Source organism: Homalodisca vitripennis, chromosome X, assembly GCF_021130785.1.
Source record: "Homalodisca vitripennis isolate AUS2020 chromosome X, UT_GWSS_2.1, whole genome shotgun sequence".
Classification (NCBI taxonomy): domain Eukaryota; kingdom Metazoa; phylum Arthropoda; class Insecta; order Hemiptera; family Cicadellidae; genus Homalodisca; species Homalodisca vitripennis.
This window is the reverse complement of record NC_060215.1, coordinates 150,283,664-150,299,386: the sequence shown is the minus strand read 5'-3', so window position 1 is coordinate 150,299,386 and position 15,723 is coordinate 150,283,664. Positions and strand designations below refer to the sequence as shown.

Here is a 15,723-nt window from a genome sequence, read left to right as displayed (position 1 = left end):
AGCGAAAGCCATACTGATTTTTACAGAGGAAACCATTGTTTTCTAAATATGTACATAATTGCTTGTGGGCTATCTTTTCAAAGACCTTCGATATGCTAGGTAATATTGACACTGGCCTGTAGTTGTTAGGGTCTTGCCTTTCCCCTTTTTTAAAAACTGGTATTACATCTGCATATTTAAGTTGCGAGGGAAATTGACCGCACATGAAAGAGTGGTTAATAATTAAAGCCAGAGGTTGTGAGATGTAAAACGCAGAAGCCTTCAGCACTTGCACTGGGATCTCATCCCACGCAACGGATTTTATGTTCCTCAGACTCATTATTACTCTATGGACTTCTTGTGTACTAACATTTTTAAAGACAAATGAGGCTTGCTTATTACAATTAAAGTTACTTAAAAGTTGAATCGCAGAGTTGATCTGTGGGTTTGCACTAATTTTATAAGTAGTATTTACAAACATAATATTGAGGTGATGAGCAATGTACTTAGTGTCTACACAAATTACATCTTTTATTTTGAGTCTTGTACAGTCTTGTTTTTTAGTCGTACTAATACCTAACTCTGACTTAACTACATGCCACACAGCTTTACTTTTGTTTTTGGAATCACTGATATATTTACAGTTATACATTCTTTTAGCAGCAGTACAAACTTTTTTAAAAATGTGTTTGTAATCTTTTACATACTGAATAAAATTTACATCATTGCTAGATTTTGCTATTTTATGTAGTTCCCTTTTTTTCTTACTTGACTCGATTATACCATTTGTAATCCATCTCTTGTTTTCTAAATTTTTTAAATCCACATTTAGCTTTGACAGATTTATAAGGGAAAGAAGATTCAAAACATGTCTTAAAACTGCTAAGAAAACTATTGAAATTCTCCTGCACAGTGCTTAATTGACAAACATTCCATGATGTATTACTAATACAGTCAACCATACCAGCAACATTCTGAGCTGTAAATATCCTTTTTCTAGTGGAACCTTTTTGTGCTGTAAAATCATTCTTACAATCAACTGATATTAATAAGGCTCTATGGTCAGATAAACCTAGCTCAATATTTAATAGTTTACTTTGCCTCTATTATTGGTAATAATGTTGTCTATACATGACATAGTTTCTTTAGTTACTCTAGTTGGCATTTTAAAATTGTAAGTATACCCATATGAAATCAGTAAATTTAAAAACCTATTTCGTAAATTTTAATCTCTGCATGACTCCAAAATATCAATATTAAAGTCTGATGTTATATAAACCTGGTTTCTTTTAGATTCTCTTTTTAGTGCCTTAAATAGTTTTTCAAGTTTAATCAAAAAGCCATCTACATTGGACTTATTTGTGTTATGATAAATTGAAATAACAAGTTGGCTCTCATTAGGGATTGCTATACAACAACTCTCAAAAACGAAATCTTCTTTGAGAGAAACAATCAAATCATTTCTTTCAATAAACTGTGTACCTTTTTTAACTAAAATACAGGAACCTCCTCTAGTACTACTTACCCTAATATAGTGAGAAGCCAATACAAAACATTCAAAAGTATTCCAATTTGATAGCTGAGAGCTGTTCAACCAGTGCTCATTGAGACTAATGACTTTAATGGGAAATTTATTTACAAACATTTGTAACTCTGTTAACTTTGTAAAGGACAGAAGACCTTGAACATTGTAATGAAGTAACCAGTTATTTCTATTAACAAAAGTATTTTCTAATATGTCTAAGTTATCAATATAATTCTCATAATCATCTACATTGTACATTTTGTCTAAAACCAACTTCAACTCTGTAATACTATTTAAAATAATTTTATTACTATCACTACTCCTCATTTTTGTTTTAAAGGGGGCCAAACATTTAGGTTTAAAGGGTTGGTTAACTCGTATTATAAGGGCTATAGCAATCGTATGCCATGTGGAAAGTAACCTGTATAATCTACCCTTACTAGAGACTGTATATGCTACTGGAACTACAGGGTCTAAACCTATAATAACTGATATTAAAGATTTGTGATCTCTTTTACACCAAGCAAAATGTGTACTTTGTATCATCACAAAAGAGCAAGCCCAGTCTGTTTGGTGTACCTGTCATCGTCCCTTGCTGTGACAACACCAGTTACTAATATTTGAGATTTGTGATCTCTGTTATAGATCCAGCAAGATGTGTACTTTGTGTCGTCACAAAAGAGCAAGCCCAGTCTGTATGGTGTACCTGTCATCGTCCCTTGCTGTGACAACACCAGTTACTAATATTTGAGATTTGTGATCTCTGTTATAGATCCAGCAAGATGTGTACTTTGTGTCGTCACAAAAGAGCAAGCCCAGTCTGTATGGTGTACCTGTCATCGTCCCTTGCTGTGACAACACCAGTTACTAATATTTGAGATTTGTGATCTCTGTTATAGATCCAGCAAGATGTGTACTTTGTGTCGTCACAAAAGAGCAAGCCCAGTCTGTTTGGTGTGCCTGTCATCGTTCCTTGCTGTGACAACACCAGTCACCAAGACCTGTACCAGTCAGTGTGGCTGCAGGTGGCTCGGCTAGTGTCCCCCCTCCCACCGTCAGAGACTGCCCCACCGAACCACGCTATGGACTGGTCAGTGCTAAACAGTAACAGAGATCACTATTATTGTCCCTTGATGGATTGTTTCACTAGAGTTGTGCTTTTAATTCCCTGTATTGCGGGACAAAAAACAATTTTTCAGTATGTATTATTAGTACACTAAACTTGCCCTGATTTGATACTATGATAACAAAATATAACTACTGCATTACAACAATGGACGTAATAAAGGTAACACAAACATGATGTTCTTATTAAATAAATAATTTCTTACATTTATTTTACTCTCGAGCTGGTATGCTACAACGAATATTCGTTTTCAAATATCTGAATCTACAAAGACGAATGTTTGTCACCAAAGCAGATGTGTAGAGATGTTTAATTTTCAAGTATTAATCTTTTTATAAATGACTTTTAACAAATATATTACGAAAGAGCTTGAAATATATTACCGGTTCATTATTTTTTATCAACTCCGTTTGGCAAAATATACTTCGTACTCTATGGAAAACCGACGTCTCACAATGTAATACGGGTCGGCCTGTTTGTTATTGTTCGATTTAAACATGAGTGTTTATGTTAGGAATGAACGAGCTTTTGTGGATTAGTGCATTTTAACTTTTTAGTGTTATGTACTAATTAAATTAGTTTTCATACTTTTTTCGTATTTTGAGTAGAAACTTCACAGACAGCTCTGACTGTTTGCACGTTTGACGGAAGTGACTGTATATTTTTTTAAATGTAATAACCGTTGAGTGCTATACATTTAAATCAGTGGTGTGGTGAATCAGTTATCAGTTTCTGAATTCCGTTGAAGAAGGTCAGTCATCTTTACCTTTGAGTCAGTTTCCTTCTACGGATTTGACTTCATCATCAGATTCATACCAAACTACTTTTTGGTCTCTTTTATTGTGAGAAGAGTTAGTTGTCACATTTTGCTAAATCTGAGCTGTATGATGGGTGGGGAAGGGGCTCAATTGCCAATCGCTGAAAGTTTTCATATGTTTTGGGCATATCTTTTGCGACAAGGAGCTCGATTACAGCTCTTTGTTTCAACTGCAATAGAAAAGTTGTCTCGTTCATTTTGTACAAGAACATCAGACTAAAACTGACTGATCCAATAATTAGTTGATACACTTTTGACCTTTTTATCTTTCTAATGGGTCTGATAAGCTATCTTGATATTCACCGAATAATGACATAATGACCTCTGAAGCTTTACTTATCAATCACCCTTTACTTATAGTCATAGTCTTAGTCGTAATTTCTTTATTTTTACATGAGTACAGAGGCGAAATTAGGGCACATGGACCTTTCTTACTTTTAACCTCAATCTTATTATTTTATTTTATTTGTTTGTAATCTTGGAAAAATGTATGTAGGGCTTTTAGATATGTTTCAGCTAGCCCAGTTAATGTAATTTAAGAAGTTAATCTCAATAATTTGAAAAAGAATTGATGTATTGTTTTTTTGTAGTATTTTGTGCATTTTCCATTTTGAACTTTAAAACAATGTTCTGTTGCAGTGATGACAGTTTGGGGTACGAGTTCCCATTCGTACTGAAGGCAGTGAACCGAGAGGGTACAGCTTGTGCCTGGTGTCCGTGGTATAGGTTAGGCCCACTCTCTGTTTCTTAGTTATGTAAGAGTAGAAATTTGAACACGCTACGAGCGTTGTTTTGGTGAATCTACGGAAAGTCAGAGAGACGAGCACTATTTCAAATCAAGGTTATTTTATTTCTCGTATTAGAATGTTGAAACAATATAAAGAGTTCGTTTTGAGCTTCTTCACCGACTGTTTTGGCTCTCTTCCAGTTTTAGTTCCAAAGGATGCCGGAGATTTTATCAGTGCTGACAACACTACATTTTTTTTCAGACGAGACCGAAAGGGCTCTCTAGTATTCTTTGTACTTGATCATCAGTAAAATAGCGTTTTGCCTTCCGTTTAAAATTATTTCGTTTTTTCCTGACTCCCTTTTAAGATACCCAATTGTCAAAACATTTTGGTTTCCAATATCTATTTCTAAATTTGTTCTTTTCTATTGTCAGTTTTTTACTTCCTAATTTCACCATATCTTACTTTTTCTCACTCTTATGCTCGCTATTAGCGTATCTTATTCATAGACCTAAATGTCAGATGTAATGATGTTTTTTATTGAATTTTCGTCTCTTACTTGAAGCACAATCTTATTTAATTCTATAATTAGACCAACCGCTTTTGAATGTTAAGACTAAACAAACCTCTATACATATTATCTTGTATAGAGGTCCTTTTCTATTACATAGACCAGCTTATTTTGAATATTTAAAAATTTGATGTTCATTTGAAAATTTTAATAACTGTACAAATATATTCAGCTCAAGTTTTAAGTGTCTCTACATATCCAAAGAATGTCACTGTAATAGTTAAGCAAATCTGTGGTATCATTTTTTTTAGATGTTTAACGGATACTTAAAATTTTGAATTCATATAATAAATCTAGACATGATGCAAGTCTGTTTCCTGCGTACAGGTTCTGTAGGGGCTGCCGAATCCAGTGCTGTGATACAGAGTTTAACTTCTCCAGCAGCTTCCTTGCCATAGACTGGGATCCAACTGCATTGCATCTGCGTTACCAAACCGCTCAAGAAAAGGTTTGTATGGATAGTCAATTGAAGGCATGTGTGCATTCTTTAAGCGGCCTACACACGTTCAAATCGGCTTGTCAATTCGATGTGAACAAGCCGAACTGACAAGCCGAATTGACTGTGTGTATGCAAAAGTTTGTTCAAACGATGTGACCTCAAGCCAGAAATTTGAACCGATGGCATGATGGAAATTCATCATTTCGGCTTGACACATCGGCTTGACACATCGGCTTGACGGCAAGCCGAACTGATCGTGTGTATGGGAGCGTCAGTTCAGTTCCTCAAATCAACTGTCTGCGCATGCGCACCAATGACAGGCGTCTGTTTAGCAACTGTCCCGCGTGTTTGCTGCTGTGTCCGTAGTCAGTGAAATTTATAGCCCTTTTCCAAGTGACAGCATACTTTGAAAAAGTAGTTTTTTTTTTATTTACATTACACTGTGTTGTCAGTGCAATGAGTTCTTGGAGTAAGGATTTCCTTCTTCAGTTCATAGAGTTGTTTAGGGGAAAAGAATGTTTCTTCGTTCATCCGCAAATAATTATGCCAATCTTTGGGGTGAAACCGAAGTTCTTTTAAAAGGTTAACATGGGAGTACTGGGCTTGTTTTCAAAGCCAGTCTTTAGTCCACTGATCCCGCTTGAGTTGACGCTTTCTTATTTTCACAATTACACAAGCCACTGCACCATATATTAGTAATAACTCATCGACCGAAAACATTATTTAACTTGAAATTTCCGAAACACAAGCACAACAAAATTTTGGAGTTAATTAACCAGATCGAACTGACAAGCCAAACTGAACGTGTGTATGTGATTGCTGCGTCAGTTAGAATTGACAAGCCGAACTGACAAGCCGAATTGAACGTGTGTAGCGGCCTTTACAAATCTCCTTTAGTAAGTCAATTCTTTCAAACTAAATAAAGTGTACGATTTAGAAAAGTACCTGAGAAAATTAAAATCTCCATGAAATGAAGAAGCACTGTGTTCAAATGCTTTGAGTACTTCACGCTATTCTAGGTACTGAGTATTGATTAATGACTAAACCAACCATCAAAGGTTAATTTACTAATGCAATGCCTGTCCAATAAGTAAAAAGCTAATGCAATATGAGGCTGCCATGTGATACACACACCCACGTTATTGCGTGACTGTTCAGTTGTGTAGACTGTTAGTGCTGATAATTTTCATTAAGCTTATCTTTACTGGATATCAACAAACAGATATATGAAATTACTGAGTGAAAACTCAACCTTTTTATACAATTTCCCCAGATTGTGGGCTGTCAAAAAAGCCTTCAAGAAGCTTGCCATAATTTTAGGCTGAGTTTTTCAGCTAACTTTCAATCCTCTTTAATTTTTTCTTTGCTGTCATTTCCTCATAATAAGACGATCTGAAGGAACAAAAGACTGTGCATGTTCAATGTGTTTTACAACGCAAGAAGTTAAGGGTTGCCTTGGCCCTGTATCATTGCTGAAATCCTGTAGGTCATCACTGAAAGCTTAATACATTTTAGAATATCTATGTTCTTCAGTGCCTTACTTACCACATGCATTGGTCCTCAACATGTCAACTATTTCACACAAATCACTTCCAAGTTATACCAAAATGTAATGTTGAGTCTTTGCTTATGCAAAGACAGATTGTTTATCCTGTTTGCCATCGGTTTTCATTTTAGCAGACAGGAAAAATAAGTACATTTAAAGAACTTTTGATATTCCTTAGTGTACAAAAATGTTTTTGATGTTTAAAGAGCTAAAAGTAGTGCTTTTCCGTGTAAAATACAGGTATTTGAGGAGCACAGCAGTGTACAAATGATGAGGCAACTCCAACATGAGCCTATCAACCTGGACTACTGCCTAGAGGCCTTTACCAAAGAGGAACAGTTAGGAGACGAGGAGAAGTACTACTGCTCCAAGTGTAAGCAACACCAGCTGGCGAGCAAGAAACTGGAGATCTGGAGGTTACCTCCGATTCTGGTCAGTGGGTTATATCCTTTATAAAAGATAATTAACCTTCTCCAGATTATCTATTGTTTGTTATAATCTTGTCGAAAATGAACAATATCTGATCTTCCATCAGCTTTTTTACACTACCACTAAAGGAAACAGGATTTTTTCCGGACATTTGCCATCGTTCAGTGAAACAAAAAATCAGTAACACTACGTTTTGAGATCTGCAATTTGATCTCTTCTTCAGGTAAAGAACTAACCTAATACATAATTACAAACTAGGTTAAAATAAACAAATCATACCGATAACATTAAAAGGGCCCATTCCTGTCCCCCTTTCTTTTTATTGCCGCCATCTTGTTTCTGCCTTGACGTTCGCCATTTGCTATTGGCCTCTGGTCAGTCGTAGGTGATGGTCGATGATTGCAAACGTATTGTGACCTGTATTCTGTAGTTCTGTTTCAATAATTAGTGTTGTGTTTATTTTTGTATTAAGTGCATGTTTTAGAGTTAGTGAAGTTGACAAACAACATGGTCGTTGTGATTCCTGAATTGCGCGTGTCACAACGTTCTGGTATGATTTATTTATTTTAACCTAGTTTGTAATTATGTATTAGGTTAGTTATTTACCTGAAGAAGAGATCAGATTGCAGATCTTGAAACGTAGTGTTACTGATTTTTTGTTTCACTGAACAATGGCAAATGTCCAGAAAAATCCTGTTTCCTTCACAATCCTTCCATTGTCAAAAATAAACTTCAAATAAAGAATCACTATAAGAACATACTTTCCTCTCTAGAGATATAATTCTGTATTGCTTCTTTGGCTACTTCACGTTGCGCAACATTGGTAATTTTACTCTTTTTGTTAGAACCAATGTTTTCCCCTTAGGTGTAAGTAGACAATCTGCGTATTTTATCTATCTCTAGATGTTGATTGCATAAAGTAATAATTGTTTTACATACATATGTGAACAATTTTCTGTAAAACAAGCAGTTTTAAAATGAAAAATTCTTATTTTATAGCCGTAATTGCCTGTCTCTACTCACAATCACAAAATTTGTGAAAAGTAATAAAGTGGACATTAAATGTACTATAGTCTGTTAGTTGATAGATACTTTTAAACACTATATGTTTATTACTACAAATTTGTAGTGTTAAACATATAATTTACTCGTTATGTTTGAAAAGTTAAAAGGAATTGTTCCGATCTGCCTGTTTTGGCCACAGAGTCTTCTTCAGTATTTTCTTCCTATTGTAAAGCCACATGAAAATATTTTACCAAAAGCATCAATGTTATTAATAACATAAACTTCATCGAATTGAGACATAATGTTCTGAGTCAAAATAAAAATTGCGTAGAATATTATAGAATCGGTTCTTATCAATTTAAAATTAGTTTGTCAATTTAACAAAACAATGTGTTGCAGATTGTCCACCTGAAGAGATTTCAGTTCCTAAATGGAAAGTGGGTGAAGTCACAGAAAGTCGTGAAATTTCCATTACACAACTTTGAGCCCACATCATACCTAGCCTCGATTCCTCGTGAGACAATTCTTAGGCACAAGGCCATGTAAGTTTCACATCATGTTTTATATGTTGTTTTAAGAAAACGTTGTATTACTTTACTTATAATAATGGTTTATATGTTACTTTGCAAGAATTTTTTAAAAGTTGCAATTTTTTGGCAATTTATGCAGTAGATAAAATTTACGACCCACTCCATGAATTTAAATTCGTCCTACTGAACAATATTACATATACTCGAAGGTCACTCAATAACACAGTTAACATATAAATACATATTCTGTACCTTTTTAGTTAATTAATATCCATTGGTGAGCACACAACAGGTTATGAAGTACATCTCTAAACTATCAAAAGATACTCTCCGCATACACTTACGAAATAATTCTACCCTACAGTTAAAAAACATGAATATGGCTGAATGTCGTTTTTGCTCATTTACACGCTTACAGCATTTACTGTAAAGTCAACTGTCGAGTGTATATGCAGTTAAGGCTCTTTAGTCCTTTCACGGTTTTTGATGTAATATTATGTTCATAGCGATTGTGTAAAATTGTGATTCTGTCGTAATATTACACATTGTTATGTTGTTCCTGTTTTATACTCTTACCTGCCATAATATTGTACAAGAAGCATTTCTATGACACGCAAATAGTTCTGGCGTTTTCTACTAGATGTCAGCACTTCCTCTGTCATGAGTGTTTGCACTTTGATGACTTCGCTGTAGTCACACAGTGCAGACAGCTACCGCGTGTCGTTGTTGCATGTCATCTGTCCTGGAGTATTCTACTAGATGTCAGCACTTCCTCTGTCATGAGTGTTTGCACTTTGATGACTTCGCTGTAGTCACACAGTGCAGACAGCTACCGCGTGTCGTTGTTGCATGTCATCTGTCCTGGAGTATTCTACTAGATGTCAGCACTTCCTCTGTCACGAGTGTTTGCACTTTGATGACTTCGCTGTAGTCACACAGTGCAGACAGCTACCGCGTGTCGTTGTTGCATGTCACCTGTCCTGGAGTATTCTACTAGATGTCAGCACTTCCTCTGTCACGAGTGTTTGCACTTTGATGACTTCGCTGTAGTCACACAGTGCAGACAGCTACCGCGTGTCGTTGTTGCATGTCATCTGTCCTGGAGTATTCTACTAGATGTCAGCACTTCCTCTGTCACGAGTGTTTGCACTTTGATGACTTCGCTGTAGTCACACAGTGCAGACAGCTACCGCGTGTCGTTGTTGCATGTCACCTGTCCTGGAGTATTCTACTAGATGTCAGCACTTCCTCTGTCACGAGTGTTTGCACTTTGATGACTTCGCTGTAGTCACACAGTGCAGACAGCTACCGCGTGTCGTTGTTGCATGTCATCTGTCCTGGAGTATTCTACTAGATGTCAGCACTTCCTCTGTCATGAGTGTTTGCACTTTGATGACTTCGCTGTAGTCACACAGTGCAGACAGCTACCGCGTGTCGTTGTTGCATGTCACCTGTCCTGGAGTATTCTACTAGATGTCAGCACTTCCTCTGTCACGAGTGTTTGCACTTTGATGACTTCGCTGTAGTCACACAGTGCAGACAGCTACCGCGTGTCGTTGTTGCATGTCATCTGTCCTGGAGTATTCTACTAGATGTCAGCACTTCCTCTGTCACGAGTGTTTGCACTTTGATGACTTCGCTGTAGTCACACAGTGCAGACAGCTACCGCGTGTCGTTGTTGCATGTCATCTGTCCTGGAGTATTCTACTAGATGTCAGCACTTCCTCTGTCATGAGTGTTTGCACTTTGATGACTTCGCTGTAGTCACACAGTGCAGACAGCTACCGCGTGTCGTTGTTGCATGTCACCTGTCCTGGAGTATTCTACTAGATGTCAGCACTTCCTCTGTCACGAGTGTTTGCACTTTGATGACTTCGCTGTAGTCACACAGTGCAGACAGCTACCGCGTGTCGTTGTTGCATGTCATCTGTCCTGGAGTATTCTACTAGATGTCAGCACTTCCTCTGTCATGAGTGTTTGCACTTTGATGACTTCGCTGTAGTCACACAGTGCAGACAGCTACCGCGTGTCGTTGTTGCATGTCATCTGTCCTGGAGTATTTTATGGTATTATTCTTAGTGTTTATTGTACCATGGAAATATCTGATGCTCAAATAAATGATTGGGTTCGTTTACGTGAATATGACACTATCATGGATACTGAAATGACTTAAAAAAAAGAGTGGAGAGTGTGTGTAAAAAATAGTAATATTAAAAAAAAAACTAAACTATTTTTTGCATAAAAAGTATGTATCGAAACTCTGCAAACCAGTCTGCAAAAAGCAGCAAAAATATTCAGTAAAACAACATAGGTACAAAAAGAAAACCGTTAAAGGGTTAAGAGTAAACAAAAAATCGAGTCAGTTAAAAAAGTTTTTTATTAATACATTTTTACTGGTCTACATAAACAACTTGAAGTTTGACTTTAGAAAAATAATTTGTATCTATTTTAGTTTATCTAATATACACTGTAATTCTACATTTTCACGATAAAAATAAGTAAATTAACACTTTTCCCTTTTTTCCCAAAACATAGTACATTGTGTTAAGATTGTTTTATGTAGATTTATCAGGATAATGCAATACAATATCATTTGAACAGCTAAATAATTTAATTTGATAGTAGTCTAGAAATTAACAAATACAGTGTTTGAAACGAGAAAAACAAAATAGATTATCAAAATTAAATGACAAACAGTTAGTAAGTATGTGACAGTGAATTGGACTCAGTAATCAAGGGTTAATGTTTGTGTGAAGGAGTAAAGAGGAGCAGAATGAAGGCAATGCAGAGGGCTCGAACAAAGGCAGCGATCATTCTCCTGTACCTAAGGAACCTAGTGAATCTCCGAATCCCACCATACCATCTCAGCCTCCAGGTCAGTCCTTATCAGTTGGTAGGGGTCATCTAATTTTGTGTTTTTCTGGTGTTAGGAATACACAAATTGTAAATCACTCCATAAAAAAGTTTATTAAAAACTGTATATTTTATATAAATTTATATATATAATATCTACAACTGTGATAGCGCACAACCTCAGTGAAGACTGTTACACGTCATGTGGTATGGTATACTCTTACCTTGTATATGAAGTTACAATTTGGGAGGGGACTAATGTAGTACAGAGTGTTCTATGACTCAGTACACATCCAGCTGTGATAGTGCACAACCTCAGTGAAGACTGTTACACGTCATGTGGTATGGTATACTCTTACCTTGTATATGACGTTACAATTTGGGAGGGGACTAATGTAGTACAGAGTGTTCTATGACTCAGTACACATCCAGCTGTGATAGTGCACAACCTCAGTGAAGACTGTTACACGTCATGTGGTATGGTATACTCTTACCTTGTATATGAAGTTACAATTTGGGAGGGGACTAATGTAGTACAGAGTGTTCTATGACTCAGTACACATCCAGCTGTGATAGCGCACAACCTCAGTGAAGACTGTTACACGTCATGTGGTATGGTATACTCTTACCTTGTATATGAAGTTACAATTTGGGAGGGGACTAATGTAGTACAGAGTGTTCTATGACTCAGTACACATCCAGCTGTGATAGTGCACAACCTCAGTGAAGACTGTTACACGTCATGTGGTATGGTATACTCTTACCTTGTATATGAAGTTACAATTTGGGAGGGGACTAATGTAGTACAGAGTGTTCTATGACTCAGTACACATCCAGCTGTGATAGCGCACAACCTCAGTGAAGACTGTTACACGTCATGTGGTATGGTATACTCTTACCTTGTATATGAAGTTACAATTTGGGAGGGGACTAATGTAGTACAGAGTGTTCTATGACTCAGTACACATCCAGCTGTGATAGTGCACAACCTCAGTGAAGACTGTTACACGTCATGTGGTATGGTATACTCTTACCTTGTATATGAAGTTACAATTTGGGAGGGGACTAATGTAGTACAGAGTGTTCTATGACTCAGTACACATCCAGCTGTGATAGTGCACAACCTCAGTGAAGACTGTTACACGTCATGTGGTATGGTATACTCTTACCTTGTATATGAAGTTACAATTTGGGAGGGGACTAATGTAGTACAGAGTGTTCTATGACTCAGTACACATCCAGCTGTGATAGTGCACAACCTCAGTGAAGACTGTTACACGTCATGTGGTATGGTATACTCTTACCTTGTATATGACGTTACAATTTGGGAGGGGACTAATGTAGTACAGAGTGTTCTATGACTCAGTACACATCCAGCTGTGATAGTGCACAACCTCAGTGAAGACTGTTACACGTCATGTGGTATGGTATACTCTTACCTTGTATATGAAGTTACAATTTGGGAGGGGACTAATGTAGTACAGAGTGTTCTGTTACCCACTACGCATCCAGCTGTGATAGGGTACGGTTCTTGTTTCTGCCTGGGGTAGTTTGATCATTTGAAATGTAGTGCACAGTCAGTTAGAAACTTCTAAATCAAATAAATGCCTCAATAGATTTACTTGGATTTATTAAAATTAAATTGATTTGGTCTAATCTTTAAGATCAACAGTTTTATTGTGCATATTGTTACTATAAACATTTAACACCTACACTGTAACTCTGTACAGAGTAAGACCGGATAGACAGTGTTACCCTTCACATTGTTAGGCATCTGCCATAGACAATGTGTTAAAAGATATACATGGTAGTGAAACTAATAGGGTGGTAAAAAATAATACATTTTTCTGAAATTCTTGTAAAACACTAGGTTTACAGGTGTGCAATGTTTATAGTATTATAGCAAACATACAGTTATCATTAACACATTTGCTGCTGAAAAAAATTTGACCGATCATGGTAAATGCGGGAAAAATATCTTTTTTTATTTATCCTAAATGAAGTTAGAGCAGCCAAAAAGGTTGTTCAAGAAACCCCACTGCCAGATTTGGTGACGTCACAACTGTGACAATAAAATTGTTGTCAGCCGCACCTGGCGCTGATCCCCGCTTAGTCAGTACCGCAGGACACTGGGTCTATTACTCCCATTGGCACTGTCACTCACGGAAGACATTGTCATCAATTGCATAAATAGTGAAAAAAATTGTTTTGTGTACAAAATTGAAAACAGTCCATAAACATGGACTGAACTCACATCAGCAGAACTCTCTGAACTTGAATCGGAATCATCCTGTTCACTCATAAAGTCTTCCACTAGTTCATTATCGTCTTCCATATTGCCTAAATACAATAATAAATACACATACACAGTCACCTTACACCATAACCTACACACAATAAACAATACAGCACAGCCAGCGAACGGAAATTGCGAACCACGAACGGATTGCAAATGAACAACGTTCCACGGCAACTGCTAGGCTTACACTGAGGCAATGGCGGCCAAGCGAGCAGATGCCTGCTATTGTTGTTATCCGCGTGGAACGCCATTGTTGCATGACAACAATTGTCGTCACACGCAGCGAATGTGCTTATCCTTTTATGTCCACGTAAAGATGTTATTTAGATATGCCGGGTTTATGGGAGTAAAAAATTGACTATGAGGTATAAGTAATAATCTAACATAAAATTTAAAAAAATCTTAAGATTGAATTGTCAAAGAATCTTTTCAGTTTGATGCATTCACTGAGATGCATTACCATTGTGTGGGAGTAATTTATAAAAAACTTGAAAACTTGATCAGATTGATTATAAGTCTCTTTGTTTTGTTATAAAGGTTCTGGGTCTGAACCACTGCAAGATTTCCATCAACACTTGCTCTGTGAGAACTCCGATCCTTTTGACCTCCGTTACAACCTCTACGCCATTGTTGTAAGTCATTGCATACCAATTCCTGTAACACCTGGCCATTAACCCTTTCACTGCCACCAAAATATGTGTTGTGTTTCCTCATGTGCCTGCACACTTAATTTTTATACTTATCAATTACACCATTCTATTAATAATAATAAGTGAATGCCAATATTGTCCATTACAACGGTTTGAAAATTGTATAATTTTGTGATTAAAATGCACTGGGTCCTTGTAGTTTTCACTGTAAATATTATCATTACATTGGATGATTTATTTTTATTCTTTGTCAATAGTTATCGCAGTTGAACACTATGTATTGTGTCTCTAGCACGTTTATTATGGGTGACATAATTATGTCATATAATTTTCATTTGTACATTGATAGTTCTGAAGCTGATTGAGTTAGCAGTTACAATATTTTACAGGGTGTAAAAAAGCACTGGCTTGATAATTCCCAAATGATTACAGGTAAAGCAATAAAAATTGGTTCATTATTACTGCATTTTTTGGAGTAACTACCATTTTTTTATCATGTCAGGGAGATGACTCGCAAGGAATCAGAATGAAATCTTAAATTAGAGGATAGGTTGAGTAGTACATAAATTTAAAGGTCTTTATTAGTAGAGTAAAATACTGCAAATCCGACCTGAAAAGGTTCACTCTTTAAAAAACTACGTTGGTTTAAAGTTTGAAACATTTACAATGTAGGTCCTGTTGTAGGTGGTTTAGTATTCTTGCCTTGGCTCAAGTTGTGGAAAGTTAGTAAATGAATACTGGACTTAATAAATAGCTATTAAGGTAGTTAGTGACTCTTCAAATACAATGGAGGATGGTCTAACAATTTTAAAATAATGTACATCTTGAGCAATACTTACGTTAAATTTTTTCCCCCAACTCCTTGTAGACAACCCTCTATTGGATTTAAAGAGACACTAACTACCTTAAAAACTATTTTTTAACCTGCATTGTAAATGTTTCAAACTTTAAACCAACATAATTGTTATACAGTGAACCCTTTGAGATCAGATTTGCGGCATTGCACTCTACTAACCTTTAATTTGTTGTACTTCCCGATCTATGCTTTCATTTAAGATTTTCTTCTGACTCTTAACGGGCCAATATCCCTGACATGACAAAAACAGTAGTTACTTCAAAAAGTAGATTTATAGGTGCAGTAATGATGTTTTATTGCTTTATCTGTAATTGTTCAGGAATTATCAAGCCCGTACAGATTTTTTTACACCCTGTATATATTTTTAATT

The 15,723-nt window shown here is 36.3% G+C and overlaps 1 protein-coding gene across 3 annotated transcripts in view; it reads left to right on the top strand.

Annotated features, from left to right (window-relative positions):
• LOC124370011 (ubiquitin carboxyl-terminal hydrolase 32) overlaps nucleotides 1-14,539 on the top strand; it is a 142,720-nt gene extending 128,181 nt beyond the window's left edge. For all 3 annotated transcript variants that reach the window (XM_046828286.1, XM_046828285.1, XM_046828287.1), the window contains exons 25-31: nucleotides 2,404-2,594; nucleotides 4,087-4,173; nucleotides 5,074-5,194; nucleotides 6,972-7,163; nucleotides 8,565-8,707; nucleotides 11,452-11,570; nucleotides 14,385-14,539. In XM_046828286.1, the coding sequence (XP_046684242.1) occupies nucleotides 2,404-2,594; nucleotides 4,087-4,173; nucleotides 5,074-5,194; nucleotides 6,972-7,163; nucleotides 8,565-8,707; nucleotides 11,452-11,570; nucleotides 14,385-14,521 (990 nt within the window). In that variant the 3' untranslated portion in view covers nucleotides 14,522-14,539. The remainder of the gene's footprint in view (nucleotides 1-2,403; nucleotides 2,595-4,086; nucleotides 4,174-5,073; nucleotides 5,195-6,971; nucleotides 7,164-8,564; nucleotides 8,708-11,451; nucleotides 11,571-14,384) is intronic.
• Nucleotides 14,540-15,723: the final 1,184 nt, after the last annotated feature.